At 44.3% G+C, this 26,215-nt stretch overlaps 1 protein-coding gene across 2 annotated transcripts in view; it reads right to left on the bottom strand.

The window, feature by feature from the left end:
* dcc (DCC netrin 1 receptor) overlaps positions 1–24,928 on the bottom strand; it is a 419,056-nt gene extending 394,128 nt beyond the window's left edge. For both annotated transcript variants that reach the window (XM_037533426.1, XM_037533427.1), the window contains exon 1: positions 24,537–24,928. In XM_037533426.1, coding sequence (XP_037389323.1) covers positions 24,537–24,618 — 82 coding nt within the window. In that variant the 5' untranslated portion in view covers positions 24,619–24,928. The remainder of the gene's footprint in view (positions 1–24,536) is intronic.
* Between the last annotated feature and the right edge of the window lie 1,287 nt (positions 24,929–26,215).

The following is a 26,215-nucleotide window of genomic DNA, read 5'->3' as shown; positions in this document are numbered from 1 at the left end:
CATATTGTGAAGCCTTGAGTGAACTCCACTCATTTCCTATGCACAAAGAACAGTGAATCTAACTGGGTATTGTGTTGTGCAACCCAATTTGGGGCTTTGTCATAATCCCATTCCCGCAGTTCCAGACTGTTTTCCGTCTCTTCAGCATTTGATGTCAAACCCAAAACGGTTGTGCAGGTTTGATAGAGGCTTTTGACGAGTGGATTTGCAGACCTGGGTTGATTTTTGAAACAGGTAACAATAAAGACCTTTCCGGAAAGCGAGTGTTCGGTTTGATGCTCGGCTTTGTTTGATCAGCAAGTAAACCGGATTCTCTTCTAGGAAAGAGGGCAGGATAACAGACGCTGTTATCCGCATGGGTGGAGGGCTTGGAAATGGAACAGCCTGCAGAGACACCGAAGCATCCAGCTGAGTTTTAATGGACTGATCTTACACTTCGTGGGGCGTTTAGGTGAAAAGAGTCAGAGGAACCCAGACAGAAAGGAGCTGCTTCGTCTCTTGGATCTCACAAAGTTTTTCCCCGAGTTTCTTGGTTTTAAAATAGAACTGTGACAGCGCAAACGCTCCAGGTGGAATTGATCCCAAATGAAGCACAAACTGAAGCGATGAACAGTCTAAACCGCAGGCAGCCACTTGTCCAGGCCACTTTCGTCCACTTTCAGAAGCATCTGTGCCTAAAAGCGCAGGGTGAACACTTAAGCCCCGAAACTCTCAAATTACTTCAGGAGATATTTGTCAGGGGTTGTTTCTTCCATCTTCGAGGCCACTTGAGCCCATTTAGCCGGGAATCCCTGCAAGCTCCGTCTGCATAGACAAACCAGGCACCCTCTCAACCCTCTCCAAAGAGCAGAGCGGCTAATTTGGTGCAGCGAAAAGAACCCGCAGCAGGCGGCTAACCGGCAAGCTTTCCAGAGCTTCAATTAACCTTCGTCCGGGGTCAAATTTCAGCAAACTTCAAAGCAAACTCCTTCGCATCTTTGTCCACCCCAAAGTTCATCTCATTCCCTGCAAATGAGCAAAGCTCCCTCTGTCGCTCTCAATTAGCCTTCCTGCTCTTCAGGCCGTTCGGAGACATGCCACTAATTTGAGCTAATAGGAGGCAAAGCAGCACCGCCTATGGACATGTCAAGGCGGTTTTATAATGCTCCATTCAGATGTTTGCTGGGACCAGGCCACGCTCTCCTCCAAGCCTGTTTTGACAACGTCAAACAGAGTTAGCTCCTCAGAAAAGCCTGGGTCTGGCGTTTAGGTTAGCGTCACTAAGGGCAGCCAGCATTCGACAAAGCCGCTTCACTCACTGCATCTCCCACAAACCTGTTACACGGAATTCTTACAGCGAATACCTTTTGTACAGTGAGTTGCTGGTTTATTAGGTACCCTGTACCTACACTGGCTGTTTGATCAGGCACAGCTTCCCTATAGATGCCGTTTATCATTACTAACTGTATCCCAGCTGCAGAATTTCTCAGCCGTGCTCAGAGATCTCTGGTGTTGAATTTGCATTGATCTTGATTGTTTAATTGGCCATAGATTCAACATAGATACATGTAACTATGTAGATTACATTTATGGCATTCGGCTGACGCTCTTACCCACAATTTGACCCTTTTACACAGGCTGGTGTAGGTGGTGTTAGGAGTCTTGCCCAAGGACTCTTATTAGTATTGTGTGCAGTGCTTGCCCAGGTGGGACTGAACCCCAGTCTACAGCGAAGAAGGTGGTGCACCCACTACACCATACCCACTTGTGGACTGTTGAAGGGCTGCTCATCTAATGTCAGGACTGATATTAATTTAATGTTGAAATACTGTTTATGTTACTCTTATGAGCATGTCTATTCTATATTGAAAGCAGAGTAAGTTACATTATAAAATTAAACTCTAGCAAAGCTGAGTGGCTCGACCAACATTCGCCAACATAACTGGTTTGGCTCACAATGAAGATTTTAACTTACATGTTAAGACTTTGGCTAATTTTGTAAATAACTAAACAAAACATAAAAGAAAAATGCAAACTTCAACATAAATCATGCACAAAAACGTCTTTACCACGCTCACATTATTATTTTGTAATTATTTTCAGTCACAGCTATGGAATCCTGGGGGGCTGCGGCCCCCTCAGAACCCCATTTGGTCATCCCTGGCCATGCTCTACCCCATCCATCATTGGAAAAGGACAACCACAGAACATGTACTCACCAAAGTACAGCACTACAGCACTATTATGACCAACGAGTGTAGGTATAAGTTTGTGAGTTCAGACCAGGCCTTCAGCATGGTGGTGGTAGTATTAAGGAAGACTGATTGAGGAGGGGGGCTCTGAGAACTGGTGTTCTGGGCAGCTTCTGCCTGTAGTTAGAAGGCCAGACCCCTCCTTATTGGTGTAGTATGACTGATGTAGGACTACGAAACAGGGAGAAGATGGGGTGGCAGTGGAGATTGAGAACACAGAGACAGAAGGTGAGGATGTGAATTTATAGGGTGTTAGATTGGAAGAAGGAGGGGTTTCAGGCATGTTCACCCCCCAAACTTCAATTATAACACAACTACACTAAACCTAAACACCTCATTGTGGGTCACCTGCCGTTTCTGAACTAAGAGCTACAGCTGAGCAAAGCAAGAATTAGATTCTGCCAATGGTCTAAGCAGTGAAGCTATGTTCTACCGTCATTGTATCACTGTGCTCTGATTAGAGTAGGTCATGCTCTACAACTCCACCAATCTGTATGACTAGAGAGCTTGAACTGTGGATAACAAGAAGAAAGTCTTTCTTGTTAACCAAAGTTCATTCTGCTTGTAATGACCAGAGAATCCGTGTACAAATCCCACACACTGCATGTCCTCCTCACCTTCCGTCCTGCCAATCCACCATTTGCTCTGCCCTGCAGTCTCGTTATGACCACGTCCTTCTGAAATCAGCCCTCCTGTTCTATCTAATTGTCCCATACTGGTAAATTCACTCATGCCTTCACCGCTGCTGCTAACCAAAACGCAAGGTGTCAGGTGTAATACCCGTCCTCGCCACCAGAGGTCTCAGCCTCACCCGAATACTGACATTCTCCCTCGTTGCACCCTGACCCCTCACCTGCAGCTCATTTCACCTGCCTATTTAAGGACCTCCAGTATTATACTGCACACCAAGTCTTGTTACCTCAGTGTTGCTGTTTCTGGACTCTTTGACGGCTTCTGGCTCTCCTTTTGCTGATTTTGGACTTTTCTTGTGTTTTGACCTTTGGGCTGTTTTTTGGCTCCGATTCTGTTCTCTTTGTGTTTAGGATTAAATGGGATTATGGGTTCTACTCATTCTGGAGAGTTTTCCTTACACAAGGTTTAAGCAGCATGGCAGACATCCCAAGTGTCCCGGAAGCTCTGGGAGTCTCCCGCATATTATACGATTATACATAGCGGCTCCCTGATGCCCACAAGCCAGATAAAATCTCCTGGAATCTAGAACGAGCAGCCAAGAGCGCACACAAACGCACACGTAGGCGACACAGACTTTTTTTTCCCGATCACGCAAAAACTTCCGGGAGACTTGGGATGTCTGGCATGGTGTCTTGGCTAAAACAGTCCAAAACCCCAGGTTTTCCCCCATCTTCTGACCACTATTGGCCTCCTTCCCCTCAACCATCCTCGTCCTCTTGTTCTCTATTAGGCATAAAATCTCTTATTTTTTCATTGCCAGTTGAAACTATTATGTGACAAAATTGCTGCTGTATAACTGTTTATGCATGAACGTGTGTCCTTGAGCCTGCGAAACCAGTGGCTCGGTAAGTTACATTATCTGCTTTCATTATGCAAGCACATTAAATTTATAAAAAAACAGCAGTAATGTAGCATCAATAAAAAAAAACGAATGCTTGGCTCCATTCAGACGAGCATTAAGCACTAGACACATGCTAATGTACATGCTAGAGCAAACCAGCCAATGCTGCACTCCCCTTCAGAGAGGTGAACGTGGAAGAAGAGGACATTAATGTCATAAATAAACATTACAGGTGGACAGCACCCCACGCTGACCCCAGAACATCCACGCCGCCTCCCAACAGCCGCTGGATTTACGAGAGCTGACCTCAAAGCAAGCGTTCCTCGTAGCCTGGGACGCTCGCTTCTGAATTTACGGCCACTTAGAGAGATTAGAAATGCACCGGCTTCATGGTTCAACCCTCTGCTTCTCCATTCACATGGCTGCACCGATGGGGTGGGGGTTGAGGGTGGACGCTAGGCACTAATGAAAGGCTAGACACTCAAACGAGGGGCATATTTTGTCATTCGCGGCCTGATTAGATGCTGCCGAAACCCACTTGAAATATTTTATGCAAATTATGGTATAATACTGTTTTTTTTCACTTCTCTGTCAGCTCAGGTTCCTTCTGAATGGCATTGAGAACATTCTAAGTGGAACTTTATTAGCGGTGGACACGGGTAAAAGCAGAATCTACTACAGTTAAACTGTGGAGGGTTAGAGGGAAAATGCTTGGAAGGACGTGTGAAAGCTTTTTAAAAGATTTACAAGGGGTTAATAAGCATGCGATGCAAAATAGATGCGAGCGCATGCCAAACGAGATTCATAACTGGCATTAAAGAACACACTCACAGGTATACACTCAACTCCTCCGAGCACAATTGCTTTCAATAAATTTTGATACGTGTCACGGTGGCATCAAATCCATTATGTAGGCTACCGTCCAGAAAGCCATTAGGCTAAAAACATATGGCTGGCTCTCACGCTGTTAATGATTGGCGCATTTCAGTCCAAGAACTGGCCGATGCCTTGTCAAGTGCAGCTGAAACTCATTATTGACACCTCTCCTGGTTGCCCCTGACTACAGGACCCCACTGCAAACACTGGACTTGCAGCATGTTAGTGTTCTGCATGTAATCCAGTTCCAGGGGTCCATTGTATTTCGGGCTAAGACGGCTGCAAATATGGGCTTAATATTTTATAACCTTAAGAACTTCAAGAGCACAGTTTGAAGGCTACATAAACATGGGTTTTATGGCATTTTACATTTAGGGCTCATACGCCTTCAAAGAGGGGGGCAATTATTTATTATCACCCACCCCTAATTCTTCAGTGATATGAAGTCAGATATTCACCAGATTCTTGTTTGATTTTCCCGTTCCACCTTAAATACAGCAGATACGTTCTGGCGCTTCAGACATCAGAACTGCTGGACTATTTAAGGCGGAACGGGAATGTCCGCTATCTAGATACCGAAACATTTGTGTGCTATTAGTGATTTTTTATGCTTGTTATGAAAAAAAACGACCAAAGTACATTGAAATGACGTTAAGATAAAACAGTGGTTATCGTCATTTTTTAATTGAGAAAATTCTCACATTTGTGGGTTTCTTTGGTCTCTTGTGCTCCGTCTTTCCGGTTTTTCTTTTTTCTCATAACTCTCTATTTGGAGCCACTGAAAAACCTCCCCACCCGTCTATCTCAACAAAAATTAGGACACCCTACCCTTAGACGTGAAACGCGCAAAACAGAGAGCTAAGGCTAAGCCATGTCAACAGTAAAGTTTGGCAGAGGAGGGATAATGGGCTGGGGCTGTTTTGCAGGGTTTGGCGCTCTTAGTTCCAGTGATGCGTGATGCTAATGCAACAGCTTACAAAGACGTTTTAGACAGCAGTTTGGAGAAGGCCCTCTCTTGTTCCAACAAGACTGTGCCTCTGTACACAATATGAAGTACATAAAGACATGGTGTACTGAGTCTGGTGTCTAGGAACTCCAGTGGCCTGCACAGAACCCTGAGCACAACCCCACTGAACACTTTTGGGAACTGGAACGTCAATTGCAAGCCAGGCCATCACAATGTCAATGGAATGGGCACAAACTCATAGCACCTTGTGGAAAGCCTTCCCAGAAGAGTGGGGGCTGCTATAGCCACAACAGGGGGCAACACTATATTAACGCCCATTGTAACCAGTATTAGGTGTACAGTACGGTAAGTGCAGTTCTTAGATATAGCAAAGTATGTATATAAGAAATTCAATTGGGCCAATCAGAAGTTTCCTCACTAGATTTGACTACAGAGCCAGAGCAACCAAACCACTGAGACCACACTGGACTACTAAAAGTATATTTGGGAAAAGGAATTGTTCAATTTAATACAAAAAAACACAATTCAATGCATACAAAACATGTTACCCGGGTAATTGTGAGAAGAGAAAAAAACAAAGAAAATAATAAACACCAGTCACGTTCAGAAAATGGAAATTAGAGAATCCTGGGACTTAGACGTCCTTTAGTGTTCTGATTCCAATTGGAAATGTGTTCGCATACCACAGTCCATGTCCACAAAGTTAAGTCGAGCGAATGTAGGATCCTGCGATTTGTGGGAGTGCAAGTTTAGCCTACCAAGCTCAGAAGTGAATAGGCTCAGTGTCAGTGTGAACGTGGAATCAGAGTTCAGTTCAGTTCGCTGCATGCAGTAAGGTTCCTTGGTTCAAATAGTCGGGCTCGGCTCGCCATCCAAATCACTGGAATTCAGTTCAACTTCACCTCTCTCAAAAAACCTGACCTATAGTACACATAGAGTCAGAATAGAAAATTAAGTCTATGACTTGGTTTAACAAATAAATCACTAAACTGATTTACTCAATTCCTGAGTATCTGTAAACTGTAATAATAATTTACAGTGTATAGAGAGCATAACATTCACACAAAATGGCTCAAATAAACATTTTAGCGTTACAAAATTAGCCAACACGAGGCTGCAGCTAGCGGCTACACTCGCTGTGCTTCGCCTAAAATATTTCACATTTGACGACAGAAATGCTCAATAAACAGTAGAAATATAGCAAACATTAACACAATAACTCATCAATAACATCTTTAACTACCCTCCTAACAGGAGGATGGTTCATATTTTCCCAAAATATAAGCATATTAGATTGCTAATATATCGCTAACAGTCAATATAACTCAATGGGTTTCCCCATAGAGCGGTTAGCATGTTAGCTAGCCAGCATAGCACTAGGTTGTGCTTGCCTTACCAATGCGGGGAAACCGCAGCATGCTCACACGGGGTAGACAACGCAGACGCTCCAATTACAGCTCCAGGTAAGTAATCCTGCTAACTAGGAATGTTCTGTGATGTTTTAGTGAACTTTTATTAACTTTTACTTTGTTTTATTTCCGATTAGCTGGAAAGATCTGAGCTCCAGGTGCTCGCTCTACCGCTGTCTGCCCTAGTGTGAGAAAAACGCCGGGAACCGCGTGTTCACCCGCCGCACACACCTATGTTGTGCAACCTCATTGGTCAACAAACCTCCCTAGGCCTGCAAGCCAATCAGAAACCAGAAATAAATCCCATAAAATAAAATAAAATAAACCATTTTTTTTCTTGTCATTTATTTAAAGTAAATATGTGTTTAACCTAGTTTCTTGTGCAAATAAATTATTTAATTATTTTTATTAATTCCACTATTGCTGTTCTTTCTAAAAGTTTAACAACTAAATGACTAAATTATTAGTCTGGGCTACACCCTCCCCTCTTGAAATCATGCACGTCCCTGTGCATGGGGGTGGCTGCTTGGTTGTAAGCTTAGGGCAGGAAGTAAGCAAATATTCTGAATCTTGGGCATCTTGCAGAACATCCGTAAAGGCTGTACTCAACCCTTGGAACAAGGACTGAACAATGGATATTAGTGGATGTCCCAGGCGTGAATACTGTAACCTGTCAGGTCTTTCTCTGTTTCTTGTCGATCGTCTAATACCATCAAGTGTTTCTGTGGCGGCATCGTCACTTGATACAGCATTGCTCTCTTCCAATGGGACGTTACTAACTTCCTCTGGTTGTTCATACATCCGGATGCTCTGTTCAGCCATTTCCTGAGGTTCAGCCTCATCTGCCGGCTCAGAAGAATTGGCATTGGAGTCTGCCTCGGCTGGTTCTGCAACATTTGTGTCAACTGCAAAAGTCAGATGAAGCGACTGACTTTCAGGCTGATCTTGTGTCTTTTCTCTCACAGGGGTACCTGGAGTTAGGTAGTCATCTTCCACTGGAACTACCACAGGTAGGTCATTTTTGTCTACAGGACCATCGGCAGGTAAGTTACTTTCATTCACAGGATCATCACCAGGTAAGTTACTTTCATCTCTCCTAGGTATCTCGTAGACAGCCGTAAATCTCGTGGGCGTCATGGCAGGCAATCTCCCATGTCTGTGAATCTCAAAGTCTTCCTCAAAATCAGAAAACACATCTTCTGTGTTGCACTCAGCAAACTGCCTTGTCTGGGGTCGGCGAGGACGTTGTGGTGTAACAGGCCTCCCCACACTCACTGGTAAAAAACTGCAAGGACGTAGGAGGTCTCTATGCAGAGTTCTCAAGGGACCATCATGATTTTCCGGCCTGACTGTGTAAACTGGGAGATCTCCTGCTTTCTTCACCACTACGTGGATGTCGGTTTCCCACCTATCAGCAAGTTTATGCTTGCCTCTCAGACGAACAGCTCGCACTAAAACTCGATCACCTGCTTCCAGCTTGGAGGCAGTTATGTGCGCATCGAACCTGGTTTTATTTGCTTTGGCATTCTTTTCAGAATTTAGGCTAGCTATCTTAAAACTATCTTCAAGGTGCGATTTGAGCTCTTGCACATATTGCGAATGGGACTTGCGCTGATCAGACTGCAATGGTAGACCAAATGCTAAGTCGACCGGCAGCCTCGGCTGTCGTCCAAACATTAACTCGTAAGGGGTGAACCCAGTTACATCGTTTCGTGTGCAATTGTAAGCATGTACCAGAGGCTTCACGAAATTCCGCCATCGGGATTTATCTTCGTCCCTCAATGTCCCAAGCATATTCAGAAGGGTCCTGTTGAAACGTTCCACAGGATTACTTCTGGGATGGTACGGTGTGGTATGAGTCTTACGAATCCCCATAAGCTGACATAGCTCTTTGATAACATGGGACTCGAAGTCTGGACCTTGGTCGCTATGCAAACATTCGGGAATACCATATTGAACAATTAAGTTATCCCATAGACATTTTGCGACAGTCTGGGCCTTCTGATTGGGTGTTGGAATAGCGATGGCGTATTTAGTGAAATGGTCTGTAAGGACCAGGACATCCTTAGTATTTTTACTGTCAGGTTCTATGGATAGAAAATCCATGCACACAAGCTCCAAAGGTCTGGTTGAGACAATGTTTGTCAATGGTGCAGCTTTCTCTGGTAAGCTTTTTCTTCGAACACATCTTTCACACGTCTTGACCTTCCTTTCCACATCATCTGCTAACTTTGGCCAATAGAATCTGGTTCTTATCAAGTCCATGGTGCGGTCTATACCCATGTGTCCCATATCATCATGGAGACTTTTCAGGACCACAGGGCAAAGTTCTTCAGGCAAAACAAGTTGATACGTTGGAGTGCTACCTTCTAAACGCCTACGATACAATATCTGATTGTGTAGACTAAGGCGGCTCAACTGACGTAACAGATAGGTAATCTGAGGAAGCTCTGTTCGGATTGCTGGAACTAACTTCTCACCAGTCTCTATCATACTGATAACCTCTCTGATACAGGGGTCAGCTCTCTGCTTGTCTCTAATTTCCTCCTCGGAAAAATGAGGAATGATGGGTAAACCACCATGTTGATCCTCACTAGCGAAGCTGTCTGGAATAGCATCAGAAGAAACTGCTAGTGACTGTACTAAAGCAACGGCACTATTTTCCTCACTAGTAACATTGTTAACTAGGTGTTTCTCACAGAGAGCATACACAGCATCTTTACTTATACTGACACTAGAATCATCTAGATGTGTGTGAGTGAACTGACAAATTCGCTCTCTTTCTTTCTGAGACATTACATCTTCAGTTAACCCTCCATGGGACCTTCTGGAAAGACCATCTGCATCAGAGTTCTGTTTACCTGCCCTGTACTTGAGTTTAAATGTGAAAGTTGACAGGGCAGCTAGCCATCTGTAACTAGTGGCATCCATCTTAGCAGTGGTTAAAATATATGTGAGGGGGTTACTGTCAGTTATAACAGTAAAATTACTCCCATACAAGTAGTCATTGAACTTTTCGGTTACAGCCCACTTTAATGCTAGAAATTCTAGTTTGTGAGCTGGATACTTTGATTCACTGCGTGACAGCCCCCTACTAGCATAAGCTATGACTCGCATAATACCCTCTTGTTCTTGGTACAGGGCTGCCCCTAACCCTGTGGTGCTAGCGTCGGTGTGCAGGACGTAAGGGATTTTGGAGTCTGCAAAGCCGAGAACAGGAGCCGTAGTAAGCTTTGTTATGATGGTGTTAAACGCAGTCCCGCATGCAGATGTCCATCGACCACCAAATGATTCCTTCGGATCATGGTACTGGCTGTCTTTTGCTTTGTGTTTGAAACTCTTTCGCAGTGGTGGGTACCCAGATGTTAGATCAGTGAGGGGCTTCACAATACTGGAGTAATCCTTGATGAATCGTCGGTAGTATCCCGAGAACCCAAGGAAAGACCTTAACTGCTTCAAGTTTTGCGGTCTGGGCCACGTCTTCAAGGCTTCCACCTTATCAGGGTCTGTCTCTACTCCACTCTGAGACACTATATGGCCCAGGTATCTGACGGAGGTTTGGAAAAACCTACATTTTGCCGGAGAAAGCTTTAATCCATACTCTTTCAGACGACTAAGGACTCGCATCAGCCTGATTTCATGTTCTTCCAATGTTTTTGAGAAAACAATTACATCGTCCAAAAACACGACTACTTCTCTCAAGTTCATATCGCCCACACATTTTTCCATTAGCCGCTGAAAAGTACTAGGAGCATTTGTGATCCCTTGTGCCATCCGGTTAAACTCCCAGAAACCTAAGGGACACACGAAAGCGGTCTTTGGTTTATCAGCCTCCTCCACTTCAATTTGATAATAGCCTGATTTTAAATCGAGCACAGTAAACCACTTGGATCCGGTAAGGGCGGAAAATGTCTCTTCCAGGTTTGGAAGTGCATATGCGTCCTTCACAGTCTGAAGATTTAACTTTCGATAGTCTACACAAAGACGTACTTCTCCGTTCTTTTTCCTTACCACTACTATGGGGGACGAGAATGGTGACTCAGATTCACGAATTATTCCAGCTTGTAGTAGCTCCTGAAGATGCCTACGAACTGCATCCAGGTCGTGTGGATGTATAGGACGTGCTCTGTGCTTGAAGGGAGTCTCATCAGAAAGCTTGATGTGATGCTTCACCCTGTCTGTTCTACCAAAGTCAATATCGCTCTGAGCAAAAACTTCAGGCATGCTGTTTAATTTCTTTGTAATTCGGTCCTTCCATTCAGCAGAAACGGGGGAATCGCCAAAATTAAAACTTAATTTGGGCTTTTCGTCAGAATTCACTTCTTCTGTATTTACACTTTGCTGCTGGGACAGAACTGTCTGAATGACACTGAGCTCAGCAAGAATGCATTTGGGAGGAATAACAATGTCACGTTCGGATTCATTCTTTAGCATTACAGACACCTTATAAGGTGGCTGACTTGGAACATCGATGAGGCAGGGTTGTACAAGTAACCCTCCTGGAAGAGAGGACCAAGTAGGATGTTCTAGAATTGCCTTAGTCTCATTGGTGTATTCCTTCACTACAGCACAACCGTTCACAACTACAAACTGTCCAGCAGAAATTAACTGTGGGGTTTTGTCATGTAGCTTAACAAACCCAAAAGCACTGCCTTGGTGATGGCATTGTCTTAACTCTAGAACTTTAAGTACGGCTCTATAACCATACAAGGGTGACTCTGGGGTTGCAGCAGCAGTTTCACTGGCAGTCTCATACAGAACATCAAGTGTGTTAGTGCCAATCAGCACATGAGGTTGTGACTCAGAAGTAGTGTCTGGAACTACTAGAGCAAGTGTTGGGACTTCCACTTCTATGCCAGTGAACTCCTTTGGAAAAACAACACTCAGTTCCACATAGCCTAAGTAAGGTACGGACTGGCCATTTGCTCCCTCAACCTCTAGCAAGTCAGACAGTGAATTAATCTGATGGTCAGATAAGTTCTTCTGAAAGAATGAATGGGACACTGTGGTCACCTGAGATCCCGTATCTAATAAACAGCTTGTATGGGCATGCCCTATTTTTATCTGTGCTGTGCATTTTGTTCCTACTAAGCCTTTTGGCAACCCACGACAGTTCTGTTTCATGTGTGCTTGTTTCAATGTGGCATGCATTTTATTACCTTTCTTCAAGTTATTTTCACTGGGACTGTGATCAGCTACAGCTCCTGTCTGTCCCGCGACAGGAACTGACTTCAGTTTAAAGAAGACTTGGACTCGTGCTGAGTCTCCCACAGTTGCTGACGCTCTCTCAATTCTTTCCTTTTAGAAGCTACAAAGGCAGGATTTGCATCAAACTCACAAGTAGCAACAATGTGGCCATCTTGTCCACAGCGAAAGCAATGCCAAGGTTTTGGCTTGGAGACTGGACAATGAAAGGTAGGTGACTTACATTCTTTCTTCACATGGTCAGGTTTTTGTGTTTCAGCTTTTTTCAGTTGTTCTCTTTTTGATGGTTCGGTTCTGGATAGCGCTTTTCTTTCTTGTTTCTTTGTCATCATCAAGGTCAATTGGCTCTTTAATTCTGCAACTTGTTTTTTTAATTCAATCATCTCACCTTGAGTGGAATTGGTGGGTGTTTCGTCACACTCACAAGCACTGTGCTGGTGCAGAGAAGCTTTGTGCTTTACAGCTCCAAGATGTTGCTTCATTCTCAGTGTCTTGGCCTCTTGCTTGTCCTCAGCTGTGCGCAACAACAACAGCAGTTCAGCAAATGGGGGAGGACTGTCCCTCTTGCACTCTAGCTGCAGATCAACTAGTAGGCTATTCTCCCAACAACCTCTACAAAACTGTTTTAGAAGGTGCTTGTCAGCATTGTCAGCTGAAACTCCACCTGCTCTCACTGCAAGACTCAACGCCAATTGGAGACGCTGCAAATAAGCAGAAGGTTTCTCTCCCATGTTCTGTAACGTGTTCATAAATCGAGCAAACAGTTCCTCTCCATCCTCAACTAAACCAAAGGCTGAATCTAGAAGCTGTAGATAGCATGTAGGAGAAGCTTCAGGGCCAAGGTGCCTGATGACATCAGTAGCGGGAGCTAGAAGACTTTCAATTATTTTTCGTGTTTTCTCAATCTCAGAGACTGAAGGGTCATTCATCATCAGATCAACATGAGAACGCCATGTGTCATAATCGGCTTCGCTGTATGGTCTAGGATTCTTCCCAGAAAAAGTTCTCAGCCTCAAGGATAAATGTGCATATGAAGATTTCTCCTCACTCCTCACTATATGTTCTACTACTAGCTTCTGGACTTCGGGAGGATTAATTGCACCAGGATCCAGTGAGGGAATCACTTTTTGCACAGGTGACAGTGGTGGAATTATCAATGGAGTTGTGTCGGTTTTGTAAGACTCAGGCTCACGAGGGATGTCAAGCAACAATAAAGGTGAACTCCCTAGTTGGCGGTACTCTTTGGACTGTTCAGGACTGCGTTTTTGGTCAGCAAGCTCAGAAGCTTCCACAGACTCACCTATTTGTGCTAGGGCTTCCTTCAACATCTCTTCGAAGTCCTTGCCACTTAGCTTGGCTACTCTTTTTAATTCACCCAGGTATGTCTGTGTAACACTACCCCCTACTTTTTGGCAATAGACATTAGCTAAAGCACTCACACAGTATCTACTGTTAGATTCATCCGACAGTGTCTGAGTATGAGGCAGCATGGGCTCTAGAATCTGCATGGCTGTACCATAAGTGTACTCTACTATTAAGTTTGAGTGGAGTTCTGATGTGGGATCATCTACCATAAAAGTTCTATTTATTGAACCATATTTCTTCAGAAAAGTAAGAACCTCTTCCTCTATGCTAGACCCAGCTATCCCACTGACTATAACTGAGTTTGGAACTTTGACACCAGATTGCTCGATAAATTCCATTTTGGGAGATTATCCTGTCCTAATTTAGGAATACAACCCAAGTTCAGTGTGTGTCTCAAACATAAGATTTAGTATAAAACTAGCTCCTGGCTGGCTCGCCAACTTCTGTAACCAGTATTAGGTGTACAGTACGGTAAGTGCAGTTCTTAGATATAGCAAAGTATGTATATAAGAAATTCAATTGGGCCAATCAGAAGTTTCCTCACTAGATTTGACTACAGAGCCAGAGCAACCAAACCACTGAGACCACACTGGACTACTAAAAGTATATTTGGGAAAAGGAATTGTTCAATTTAATACAAAAAAACACAATTCAATGCATACAAAACATGTTACCCGGGTAATTGTGAGAAGAGAAAAAAACAAAGAAAATAATAAACACCAGTCACGTTCAGAAAATGGAAATTAGAGAATCCTGGGACTTAGACGTCCTTTAGTGTTCTGATTCCAATTGGAAATGTGTTCGCATACCACAGTCCATGTCCACAAAGTTAAGTCGAGCGAATGTAGGATCCTGCGATTTGTGGGAGTGCAAGTTTAGCCTACCAAGCTCAGAAGTGAATAGGCTCAGTGTCAGTGTGAACGTGGAATCAGAGTTCAGTTCAGTTCGCTGCATGCAGTAAGGTTCCTTGGTTCAAATAGTCGGGCTCGGCTCGCCATCCAAATCACTGGAATTCAGTTCAACTTCACCTCTCTCAAAAAACCTGACCTATAGTACACATAGAGTCAGAATAGAAAATTAAGTCTATGACTTGGTTTAACAAATAAATCACTAAACTGATTTACTCAATTCCTGAGTATCTGTAAACTGTAATAATAATTTACAGTGTATAGAGAGCATAACATTCACACAAAATGGCTCAAATAAACATTTTAGCGTTACAAAATTAGCCAACACGAGGCTGCAGCTAGCGGCTACACTCGCTGTGCTTCGCCTAAAATATTTCACATTTGACGACAGAAATGCTCAATAAACAGTAGAAATATAGCAAACATTAACACAATAACTCATCAATAACATCTTTAACTACCCTCCTAACAGGAGGATGGTTCATATTTTCCCAAAATATAAGCATATTAGATTGCTAATATATCGCTAACAGTCAATATAACTCAATGGGTTTCCCCATAGAGCGGTTAGCATGTTAGCTAGCCAGCATAGCACTAGGTTGTGCTTGCCTTACCAATGCGGGGAAACCGCAGCATGCTCACACGGGGTAGACAACGCAGACGCTCCAATTACAGCTCCAGGTAAGTAATCCTGCTAACTAGGAATGTTCTGTGATGTTTTAGTGAACTTTTATTAACTTTTACTTTGTTTTATTTCCGATTAGCTGGAAAGATCTGAGCTCCAGGTGCTCGCTCTACCGCTGTCTGCCCTAGTGTGAGAAAAACGCCGGGAACCGCGTGTTCACCCGCCGCACACACCTATGTTGTGCAACCTCATTGGTCAACAAACCTCCCTAGGCCTGCAAGCCAATCAGAAACCAGAAATAAATCCCATAAAATAAAATAAAATAAACCATTTTTTTTCTTGTCATTTATTTAAAGTAAATATGTGTTTAACCTAGTTTCTTGTGCAAATAAATTATTTAATTATTTTTATTAATTCCACTATTGCTGTTCTTTCTAAAAGTTTAACAACTAAATGACTAAATTATTAGTCTGGGCTACACCCATGGTTTAGGAATGGTATGTCCGACAAGCTCATATAGAAGGGATGGTCAGGTGTCCACAAACCTTTGGCCATACAGTGCATGTCATTAACTTATTACAGTAGTTCATGCCATCTTGCAAATACGGGCATAAGCTGTTCATAAATACTCGATTACATTTTAAATGCAGTGCTTATGCATGTGCCAAAAGAAATGCATGCATTAGAGGAGAATGAGGCGGCATAATTACAAAAAAGCGTTGGAATGACTTTGTTCACGACTTGATTCTGAATATTTGTTGTGGTTAATAATGCCTACAAGTTTCAATCCACACCGGAAACCACTTATGACTTGCACCCCTGTGATGCAAACACTGCCTCTGGTCTGTTACTCAGTCCACATGTAGCCCTGATTGTAACTACAGATGCTTGGTTTTGACCCAGCAGGGATACCACTAAATTGCATTAATTACACTGGCTGAAATAATGGAACTCTCACAGTACATAAACTGCATCTCTCTGGTACAAATCTGTGAGCGAAACATGTAGAAGAGCTGCTAAGGTGGGCTTAACAAGCACCGAGACGCGTAGGTCTTCTCTAAAGTGAACTCTCCAATCAGAAGAGCGCGAGCCGGGCCGGCTTCCATAAGCTAATTAGACTGAGTGTGTAGATGTGACATTAATAAAGTAGGGTGCTTATGAGCTGCCTCCTCGGTATTCAAAGCAACAGTGACAGGCCTTCTGAGCAGAGTTCCATAGCCTCCACCTGGCAGCCTAACGTGAATTAAAAACAAAATAAGGTGGAAAATGCATTTGCTATTAAAAACACAGTCCGCTTCATTGTCCCGAGAATGGAAGCGGGAAGGCGCGACATTTCTTATGAATATAATCTCGGTGGCGAAATGCAATCCATCAAAACTAATAAAACGAGAAACGTTCCAATTAATTTTCATAATACAGTCGTTTGGAAATGGATCGCAGAAGAGCGAAGCTGCTTTCTCTCAACAGACACCGCGCCACCCCCACCACCACCACCATCCCGCCGCTCGCTCAACCTTGGATTCGAAGTTTCTCCTGAAGGACGTTCGCAAACAAAGTCTCGGGAAGAAACAGATCACCTCTCTTAACAGCGGCCGCCAGATGGGGAGAACTTTACCAGACTAAAGCGAGAGAGAAATAAAGAGACGCTAATTAGTCCTCGGAAGTATTGCGACGTTACCTGAGCGTGTTTACCGCAGGGACTGGCCGCTAACAGTGGCGCTATAATTAGAACTACAGCTCAGAGCAGTGAGAATAGCGCCGTGTTTGGGGCTCCATCATCAGTATCGATAGAACATTACTCTGTTCTGGAGACCCTTTGGTGAAACACCGGACCGTTTACGAGGAAAAGGAGGCCAGAACCATGTACTGTTGGGTTAGCGAGACTGAGAAGCTTCAGCTAGCCATACAGCGAGGGGATATAGGAGTGGGTGTTCCTGAGGAATCGGAGCTCATGCTGACCCAGAGTCATTAAAGGAATTAAAGGAATGGTTGGACAAAGAATAACGTCTATACAAATTTCCACCACCTCAGATCAGTCGATCAGACGAGACCTTGGTCTGATGCTTGAGCTACAGGGCTAACAAACGCTAGCAGGTGGCCAGATATCCAGATCTTTTCTGCAAAACTGGTGACAGTCGATTTTGTTGAAGTCGGTAACTCGGATTAAGTAACACTGTAATAAGTCGCACAAGTCTACAGAAATGTCATTAAAAAAACGCAGTTTTGATGCAGTTTGAGAAGTTTTTAGGATATATTTACAGAAATGTTGGATTTGTGGTTGGTTAGTGTAGTGGGTAACACCTCAGCCTTCTACACTGTAGACTGGGGTTCAATCCCCACCTGGGCAAACACCCTACACTATACCAATAAGAGTCCTTGGGCAAGACTCCTAACACCTACCTTGGCCTCCCTGTGTAAAATGATCAAGTTGTAAGTCGCTCTGGATAAGAGCGTCAGCCAAATGCCGTAAATGTAAACGTAAAAGTCAATGCGGCGACTATGGAGTGCTAGCGAATGTTAGCAACGTCAGCCTTGCAGCTCCAGCACCAAGACATTTGCTTCTTTAGTTTGATGCTTGAGCTTCAGGGCTAATGTTGCTAACAAACACTACCATCCAAATCTTTTCTGTAAAACCCAGACAGTGAGCATACATCGGTCCACGGTCTGGATAAGGCCAGCTGATGGTCCACCCTCAGACCATCCAGATTACTGTCCTGCATACAAGTTCTACCTAGATTTTAATCTCTCCGGACAGACAGATTTAAGATTATTTCAGAAAATGTACTTAGACCAATATTACAAACAACTGAGAGAAGAAGAAAAATGACTAGGTCTAAGATAAAATGATTCTGTAGATGTCATGTTGTTGCTGACCGCACGCTCGATTAAAACCACTTACAAACTACTTTACAAAGTATAACTAAAGAAAGGAAGGAAGGAAAGACAGGTCGGTAAACTGGACTGTGAGGGGAAAGTGAGCGGCGATAAGAGGAACTTTGTCTTGTACTCAACCACCAGTGGGCCGCCAGCTTTGACATCCAATCACCACCTCATCCACATCTCATCAGACTCACTCTGATCCTCTGCACCTTCAATCTAGCACATCTGTACACATATAGATTGAAATCTTGTACGTCTTCTGTCCGTATCCTGTACAATCGGGAAGATTTCTATATCAGTATCATATCCCTGTCTCATTTAGTATCTACCTCAGACTAGCTGCGCATACGGACTGCGGACAACAGCATTTCATAGTTTAATTTCATCACGTTTTACTGTATAACTGCACATTGGAATAGTGCAATACTAGTGAATATTGTGTGTGTGTGTGTGTGTGTGTGTGTGTGTGTATATATACATATACATCCATTTTCCAAGCCGCTTCTCCGTCAGGGTCGCGGATGGGGGTGCTGGGGGTGCTATCCCAGCATTGGGCAGAAGGGATACACCCTGGACAGGTCGCCAGTCCATCACAGGGCAGACAGACAGTCACTCACACCCAAGGGCAATGTAACCAAAGACTGCATGTGTTTGGACTGTGAACCGGGGGGGGGGGGGGGGGGGGGGGTGGGGGGGGGGGGGGGGGGGGGGTGCAGCTAAGATGTGACAATAAACGTGATTTGATTTGATTTGATTTGATCAGCAGGCCGACATTGGCTCACTATCCTCTCGCTATCAGGGAACTGCTCTCTGCTTTTAGCTTTTAGCTTCACAGTTGATTGTGTTGAAGTCCGTAACTCAGATTAAGTAGTTCTGTGCAATAAACCACACAAGTCTACACAAACGTAATAAAAAATGCAGTTCTGATGCAGTTTGAGAAGTTTTGACGATGTATTTACAGAAAACTGAAAAACGATAAAATTATACAAGATACAAGGTTTTGTTCCAGCATTTGTTTATCTATGATATATGACTGAAATATATGTCCTATGCTTGACAAAGTCCATTTTTAATACCTTTACCTTCTAAGTCACATATACGTCCAACGTATCTAACATAAGCTGGACATGGGTGGAATCCTTATATGTTAATATATGTTATATATCATCGCTGTCCAGTGAAAAACACGTGTATCGCTGCTGTCGGAAGAAAACCTCGTATCTCCATTTTTGGAGATTTTCAGTTTTTGACATAATTTGATAATACTCACGGTCCTATACATTGTGCGTGAATTTCATGATGAATGGACCAAAAGAAAAGACCCAAAATGACTTTAAAAAATGTCTGGTTCCATTGACTTCCATTAAAAGTAAAGTAAGTTTTTCCTTCTGCTGTAAAGTTCTCATTTTGGAGATACAAGGTTTTCTTCCGACAACAGCGATATCCATTTTTTTTTGTGATTTTTACTTTTCTGCATCATTTGACGTCCTTTACACTGTGTGAAAATTTCACGAAGACTGGACCAATAGAAATGCTTCAAAACTGCTTGGGAAAAACTTGGGAATGAACTTACATTGAAAGTAAAGAAGGTTTTTACCCGGTCCTGTAAAGTTGCCTTTGGAGATGCTTGTTTTTCATTGGACAATTGTCATATATGAGATTTCCATTTATGTTAAGAATGTCAGAAATCTAGCTTTTTAGGTACACCAAGTGCAACACGGCCAAAGGACAGTAGGACATACGCTAGTGTGCACGTCTGTCTTTGTGAGGTGTTTCCATCTCCGTAAGACTGACTGCTTCTGAACGATGCTCTGCTAAATCCACTCAGTCCCAACCTTATAAACCAAAACTTCAAGCCTCTTTATCTAAAGCACTTCCACTCTGGAGAACACCGTGTCAAAATGTTCATGTTTTCCATTATCCTGAGGGATATTTGGTTTTGAAGAAAAGCTGCACCACACACACATTTTGGGGATGTTGTTGATGAGTGTAGACAGTGTAAGTGGATTTGACAGCCCTGAGCACAACAGAGTAAAATTAGTCTCAACATTGTCAGCTTTCACAAAACACTTTCCACTATAACTCTGCACTACACCAATCTAATGTACCAGCCATTCCCTTCACACTCAAAGAGCCTTCAACAGAAGTGATTTTTGAAGTGTTACCACGGATTCCCATCAGAGTGAAAGCACAGAGACACAGCACTGCGTTTTCTGGTACCAAAGCATCGGGGAAAGGTATTTATCCACGAGTGAAATGGCAACTGCCTCCTCCAATGATTTCTCTGTGGCCTTTAGACTCGAGCGTCTGTCAGTGGACCACCACTGAGGGTAAAGCCGAAAGAACTGTTTTTCCATCAAAATAAAAGTCGCATCTTTTATTAAAGCCTAAGTCTTACGTTACAATTTACATGGAGTAACATGGAGCTTCTGAACTGCCTGTAGATTAATCAGATCATTTATACGGCACATGCATGAGCATAGAACCTAAACATCTGGTAATGCTGAGCATTCAAGACTCAGTAAGTCTTCAAGATCTGGAAGATAATTTTCCAATATATATATTTTTTTTCTAATTGCTTGGGGAATGACTGAAATCCACTGAAACACATTTCTAAAAAGCATCTTAACAGCGATCTGATCACTGATTTGGGCCTCAGTACTGCGGTCCAAACTGTAGGCCAACTGTTGGAACAACAGTTGGAAATTTGGGATTTGGGATTCTCGCAGTGGCAACTTCTCACATGTAGACCTGTACGTTACTCCACACTGGTAGAAATGAAGGTTCTGTGCAGGTACAATTTTATTCATCAAGGTACAAACAGTGTAGATGTTCCCTCAAAGGTTCCCCAGTGGTTTTAAGGTCCAGTTATGCTCCTTAAATCAGTTTATTCCAGTTACTTTTTAGTAACCGAATGTTTTAAAACAGAACAGTAGAATAAAAGCCTGGATTATGGTTCAGTTATGTTCCCTGACTAAAGCTACCGAGATGTTCCTTTGAAAGCCCCCCCCAGTAACAAGAGGGGTCCTGCCCCAGTGACAGTTTAGTACTGTCTTCTTAAAGCATAGTTAACCTAGCAACCACCTGGGTATCTTTCAGAAATTAGTAAATACACCAGTTAAATCGGCCAAAGAGTGCAGGAGCCAGGTAGTCGTGCACTATTAAACAAGCCTAAACTCTGTTTAGTGTATTGTGTATTAGACTCACCGGCCACTTTATTAGGTACACCTTGCTAGTAAGAGGTTGGACCCCCTTTTGCCTTCAGAACTGCCTTAATTCTTCGTGCCACACTTTCAACAAGGTGTTGGAAACTTTCCTCAGAGATTCTGGTTGGTTATTTGAGTTCCTGTTGCCTTTCTATCATCTGGAACCAGTCTGCCCATTCTCCTCTGACCTCTCACATCAACAAGGCATTTTCGTCCACACAACTGACCGCTCACTGGATATTTCCTCTTTTTCGGACCGTTCTATGTAAACCCTAGAGATGGTTGTGTGTGAAAATCCGAGCAGATCAGCAGTTTCTGAAATACTCAGACCAGCCCGTCTGGCACCAACAACCACGCCACGTTCAAAGTCCCTTAAATCCCCTTTCTTCCCCGTTCTGATGCTCGGTCTGCACTTCAGCAAGTCGTCTTGACCACCTCTACATGCCTGAATGCAGTGAGTTGCAGCCGTGTGATTGGCTGATTGGCTATTTGAGTTAACAAGCAACTGAACTGTACCTAATAAAGTGACTGGTGAGTGTATTACTTTGCTGCAAGGAAGCATGAGCACCTTAACAAGCCAGGCATGACTGAGAAGGCATGACGATGTGGTGCGCACCACCACTACCCAACAGGTGCGCACATCATCCCCTTGACCTCATACAGACCGGCCCAAATGTCACGTTAAACTGGGAGCTCTCGCTTTAGCTCGTCTACTGTGAACGAAAACAGGATCTGAAGAAGTTGGACGCGTCTTGCTTCTTTGAGTTGAAGCTCATGGCGTTAACTGGCCACTCTGACGCTGACGGCTCAGCATCATTCAACAACACAGAACATTTCCCTGGACCGTTTCAGATGAAAAAGAAGCGAGAGAGAAAAAGGCGTCTGGACAAAAACACACGCGTTTCCCGATAACACTGAGCCCACGAGGACGAGCGCCGTGCTCTTCCGTCCAAACCACCAAGCTGTTCAGTTCCAAAGGAGCAACTGCCCATCAGGCTCAGTCTAAAGTGGCCATACACAGTCTGTATATCATAAAGCATCGTCACGTGACATGAGCTGTGAAGGGCTGCGTGTGCATCCGGTCAGCACACGTATAAAAAGCTGGTGTGTGAGGAGCCAGACATCAGCAGCACTGCACTGCTTCACACTGCAGAGCGAGAGCTGCTGGTAGTGGAGGAGAGAGAGCAGCGCAGAGCTCAGGGCGCTCACTACAGCCAAACACGGCGCCCCCTGTGGGACAATGGGGGCATGCACAACAGACAGGGAGCAACTAATGAATGAACAGACCAATAAATGAGCAAATGGCTAAACAACCCACTAACTGACTAAATAAATAAATAAATAAATAAATAAAGACTTGGGTACCGACAGGCCTTATATGAGGGAAATTTTCAGAAATAAACGAATAATTAAACAAACAAACAAAAAAGATTCAGACACACACAAGCCTTTTTTTTCCCGAGGGGATGATTTCCAATAAATATTTAAGTAAACAGATTAATAAATGAATGTAGAAGGTTTTAGGTAGCAACAGGTCCTTTTTGAGGGGCTGGTTGTAAATAAACAATTAAAATAAATAAATAAATAAATAAAGCCTCCAATCAAATAATCAGCCGGCGAGTGTTTCTCATGAAAGTCTATTTAAAACCTACCGACAAACAAACAAACAAACAAACAAACAAACAAACAAAAAAACAGGCACTGTTCATTTAATTGCATACATTTTTTAATGCGGCTAAATGCTTTTTTTAATTGAATCATTAGCGATTCAAGCTGCAGCAGTCTTCTTATTAAGGGATCGTTCACAATAAATAAATGAATAAATGAACGAATCTGGCTTCCAATTGAGCGGTTAGAGGGCAGCAGTGCTTTTAATGATGGGAGGGTTTTAAATAAATAAATAAACAAATCAACAAACAAGCAAATCAACAAACAAGCAACCCTGTTTGTTTCCACTTGGTGTGTTACACTGCCTGCTTCTCAGCGAGTCGCTCAGAGGAGTAAAAGGAGAAGCAGGAGGAGGAGCGGCGGACTGGAATAGATAATGAAGTGTCTAAATGAAAGAGAGAGGAGGAGAGGAGGAGAGGAGAAGCAGAAAGGGAGGACAGGGGGAGCTTTCTTCACTCCGATTCAACGACTGCCCAAAAAAATAAAGCCAGTGCAAACAGTCCAGACAACAGACACCCACCCGGCACCGAGAGGGAAGGGTCTGGAAGACCTTCCAGACCACCGGACCACCTCTGATTGGTTTTCCTCTCACAAAACACCAGAATGGGCTTAAAACACCCCCCAAATAACGCCAGCACAACACTTCAGCAACAGCATGGAGGACTCGGAGCCATACAAACAGGGGCCAACACACAGGCTCAACCCTTGGCACAGGGAGGGGGTCCCGATCCAGGTCTCGTGACGGGGTCAATACAAATAAACAATCAGTTCTCATGAAGTAAATCAGGTCATTCACCAAAATAGCCAATAAAAGTGCTGATCTCCAGGTCAGATATGGCACAACAGGTTAGGATGGAGCTCAAATGAAAGTCTATTCAGTGAAACGGAGCGAGTCCACGTCTAAAACCGCTTTTTGTGCACGAGCATTGGTCAACTGGTCAATGCTGACCAAATGACCAGGACCAACGCACCCCTCAGTGATCTGCACTCTACAGACTTACATTCAAGCCTTAACCAGCGTCATCCATCATTAATGTCTATTGATAATGACGTTAATTGATTGCTCGTTACATTTTTGCGCGCGCCCTCTCGTGCACACTGCGTTTGGCGAGCCGGCTGAGCCCGCACTCAGCACTCAGCACGCGGGTCTAACTTACAGATGAAATAAAAATAATAACGGATTTATCAGTTCAACTGATGTGAATACAGGAATGGAAAGCAATGCAGGTGAATAAATAAATGCATCATCATCATCAACAACAATAATAATAATAATAATAATAATAATAATAATAATAATAATAATAATAATAATAATAATGAGACTAAATGCAGGTTTCCAGTGTCTCAGGTGCTTGGACCCCTAATTGCATTGAATGCAATAGAGAACTGCTTTGGCGCAAAAGCTGCCCGCGTACCTGGAAACGTTGAGATGCGCGACTGAAAGAAATATGTAAGCCCACCAACGCAAGCCCCCCCACCATGCCCAGGCTGAGGAGCTCAACTCCGCGCCCCATAATAAAATAATAGCAGCGATAATAGCGACCAACTTTCCCAGCCTGCTGCCGGCGGGGCTGAATGGCAGGTCAGTCTATGCAAATGAGCGTCCGCGCGTTCACGCAGATGGGAAATAAAGGGGGTTTCTGTTTTTTTGACACTCACCCTGCGCTCCCGAGCATCCGAGCACGAGGCAAAGCCACACGGCGATGCGCGCGACACTCCGCACAGCACCGGCGCGCGCCATAGCGGGACCGGACAGCGGCAGCAGCGGGTCCCCGAGTATTAACCCACAGCGCGCGGAGTCCTCAGCGCATCAACTCCGAGCACAACAGGACGAAAAGAGCGCGCGCGAGAGGCGAGAGAGCCGCAAAGCGCGAGGACTGTGGTCTTCACGGCTGCTCAAACGCATCCATTCTCCATCCGCGCGCTCCCCAAACAGCGCAGCGCGAGAGGAAAAAAAAATGCAATAAAAAACCCAAAATCACCAAAAAAAGCCGTGCAGAGACTTTCCGCGCGCCGCTGAGAGCCTCGCTCCGCAGCTCCGAACGCCCGCTGGAGGTGTGCGCGCGCGCGGAGTGTCGCTGAGGCGAGCGCGCATTCATTGATCTGAAAAAAAAGGGGAGAGAGAGAGAGAGTGAGAGAGGGAGGGGGGGGGTTGGAGAGAAGACCCGGGAAGCGGGAACGGAGCGGAGTGGGATTGGTGAGGGGAGGACGCCCGCGTTTCGACAAAGCCACGCCTCCTTGCCCTGGGACCGGCCAGGTGGTTCTCGCTCACACGCAACTAGAGCGTTCTAGAGCGTTCTAGAGCGCTAAAGCTAAAGCCCCGACCTCCTGCGCTTCCACTGGACTAGAGCTCATCCTCACATCTTCCACAGTGTTACACTTCTTATGGGTAAGAACTTTTAGTCTCAGAGCAGGAGGGCGGAGCTTTAGTGCTCTAGAATGTCGTACTTTGTGCCACTCATAGTGCAGGAGGGCGGAGCTTTAGTGCTCTAGAATGTCATACTTTGTGCCACTCATAGTGTAGGAGGGCGGAGCTTTAGTGCTCTAGAATGTCATACTTTGTGCCACTCACAGTGTAGGAGGGCGGAGCTTTAGTGCTCTAGAATGTCATACTTTGTGCCACTTATAATGTAGGAGGGCGGAGCTTTAGTGCTCTAGAATGTCATACTTTGTGCCACTCACAGTGTAGGAGGGCGGAGCTTTAGTGCTCTAGAATGTCATACATTGTGCCACTCATAGTGTAGGAGGGCGGAGCTTTAGTGCTCTAGAATGTCTACTTTGTGCCACTCATAGTGTAGGAGGGCGGAGCTTTAGTGCTCTAGAATGTCGTACTTTGTGCCACTCAGTGTAGGAGGGTGGAGCTTTAGTGCTCTAGAATGTCGTACTTTGTGCCACTCATAGTGTAGGAGGGTGGAGCTTTAGTGCTCTAGAATGTCTTACTTTGTGCCACTCATAGTGTAGGAGGGCGGAGCTTTAGTGCTCTAGAATGTCATACTTTGTGCCACTCATAGTGTAGGAGGGCGGAGCTTTAGTGCTCTAGAATGTCATACTTTGTGCCACTCACAGTGTAGGAGGGCGGAGCTTTAGTGCTCTAGAATGTCGTACTTTGTGCCACTCATAATGTAGGAGGGCGGAGCTTTAGTGCTCTAGAATGTCGTACTTTGTGCCACTCATAGTGTAGGAGGGCGGAGCTTTAGTGCTGTAGAATGTCTACTTTGTGCCACTCATAGTGTAGGAGGGCGGAGCTTTAGTGCTCTAGAATGTCATACTTTGTGCCACTCATAGTGTAGGAGGGCGGAGCTTTAGTGCTCTAGAATGTCGTACGTTGTGCCACTCAT

This window comes from Pygocentrus nattereri, chromosome 23 (genome assembly GCF_015220715.1).
Source record: "Pygocentrus nattereri isolate fPygNat1 chromosome 23, fPygNat1.pri, whole genome shotgun sequence".
Lineage (NCBI taxonomy): Eukaryota > Metazoa > Chordata > Actinopteri > Characiformes > Serrasalmidae > Pygocentrus > Pygocentrus nattereri.
The sequence above is the reverse complement of the archived record's forward strand: the minus strand, read 5'-3'. Positions and strand labels throughout refer to the sequence as shown.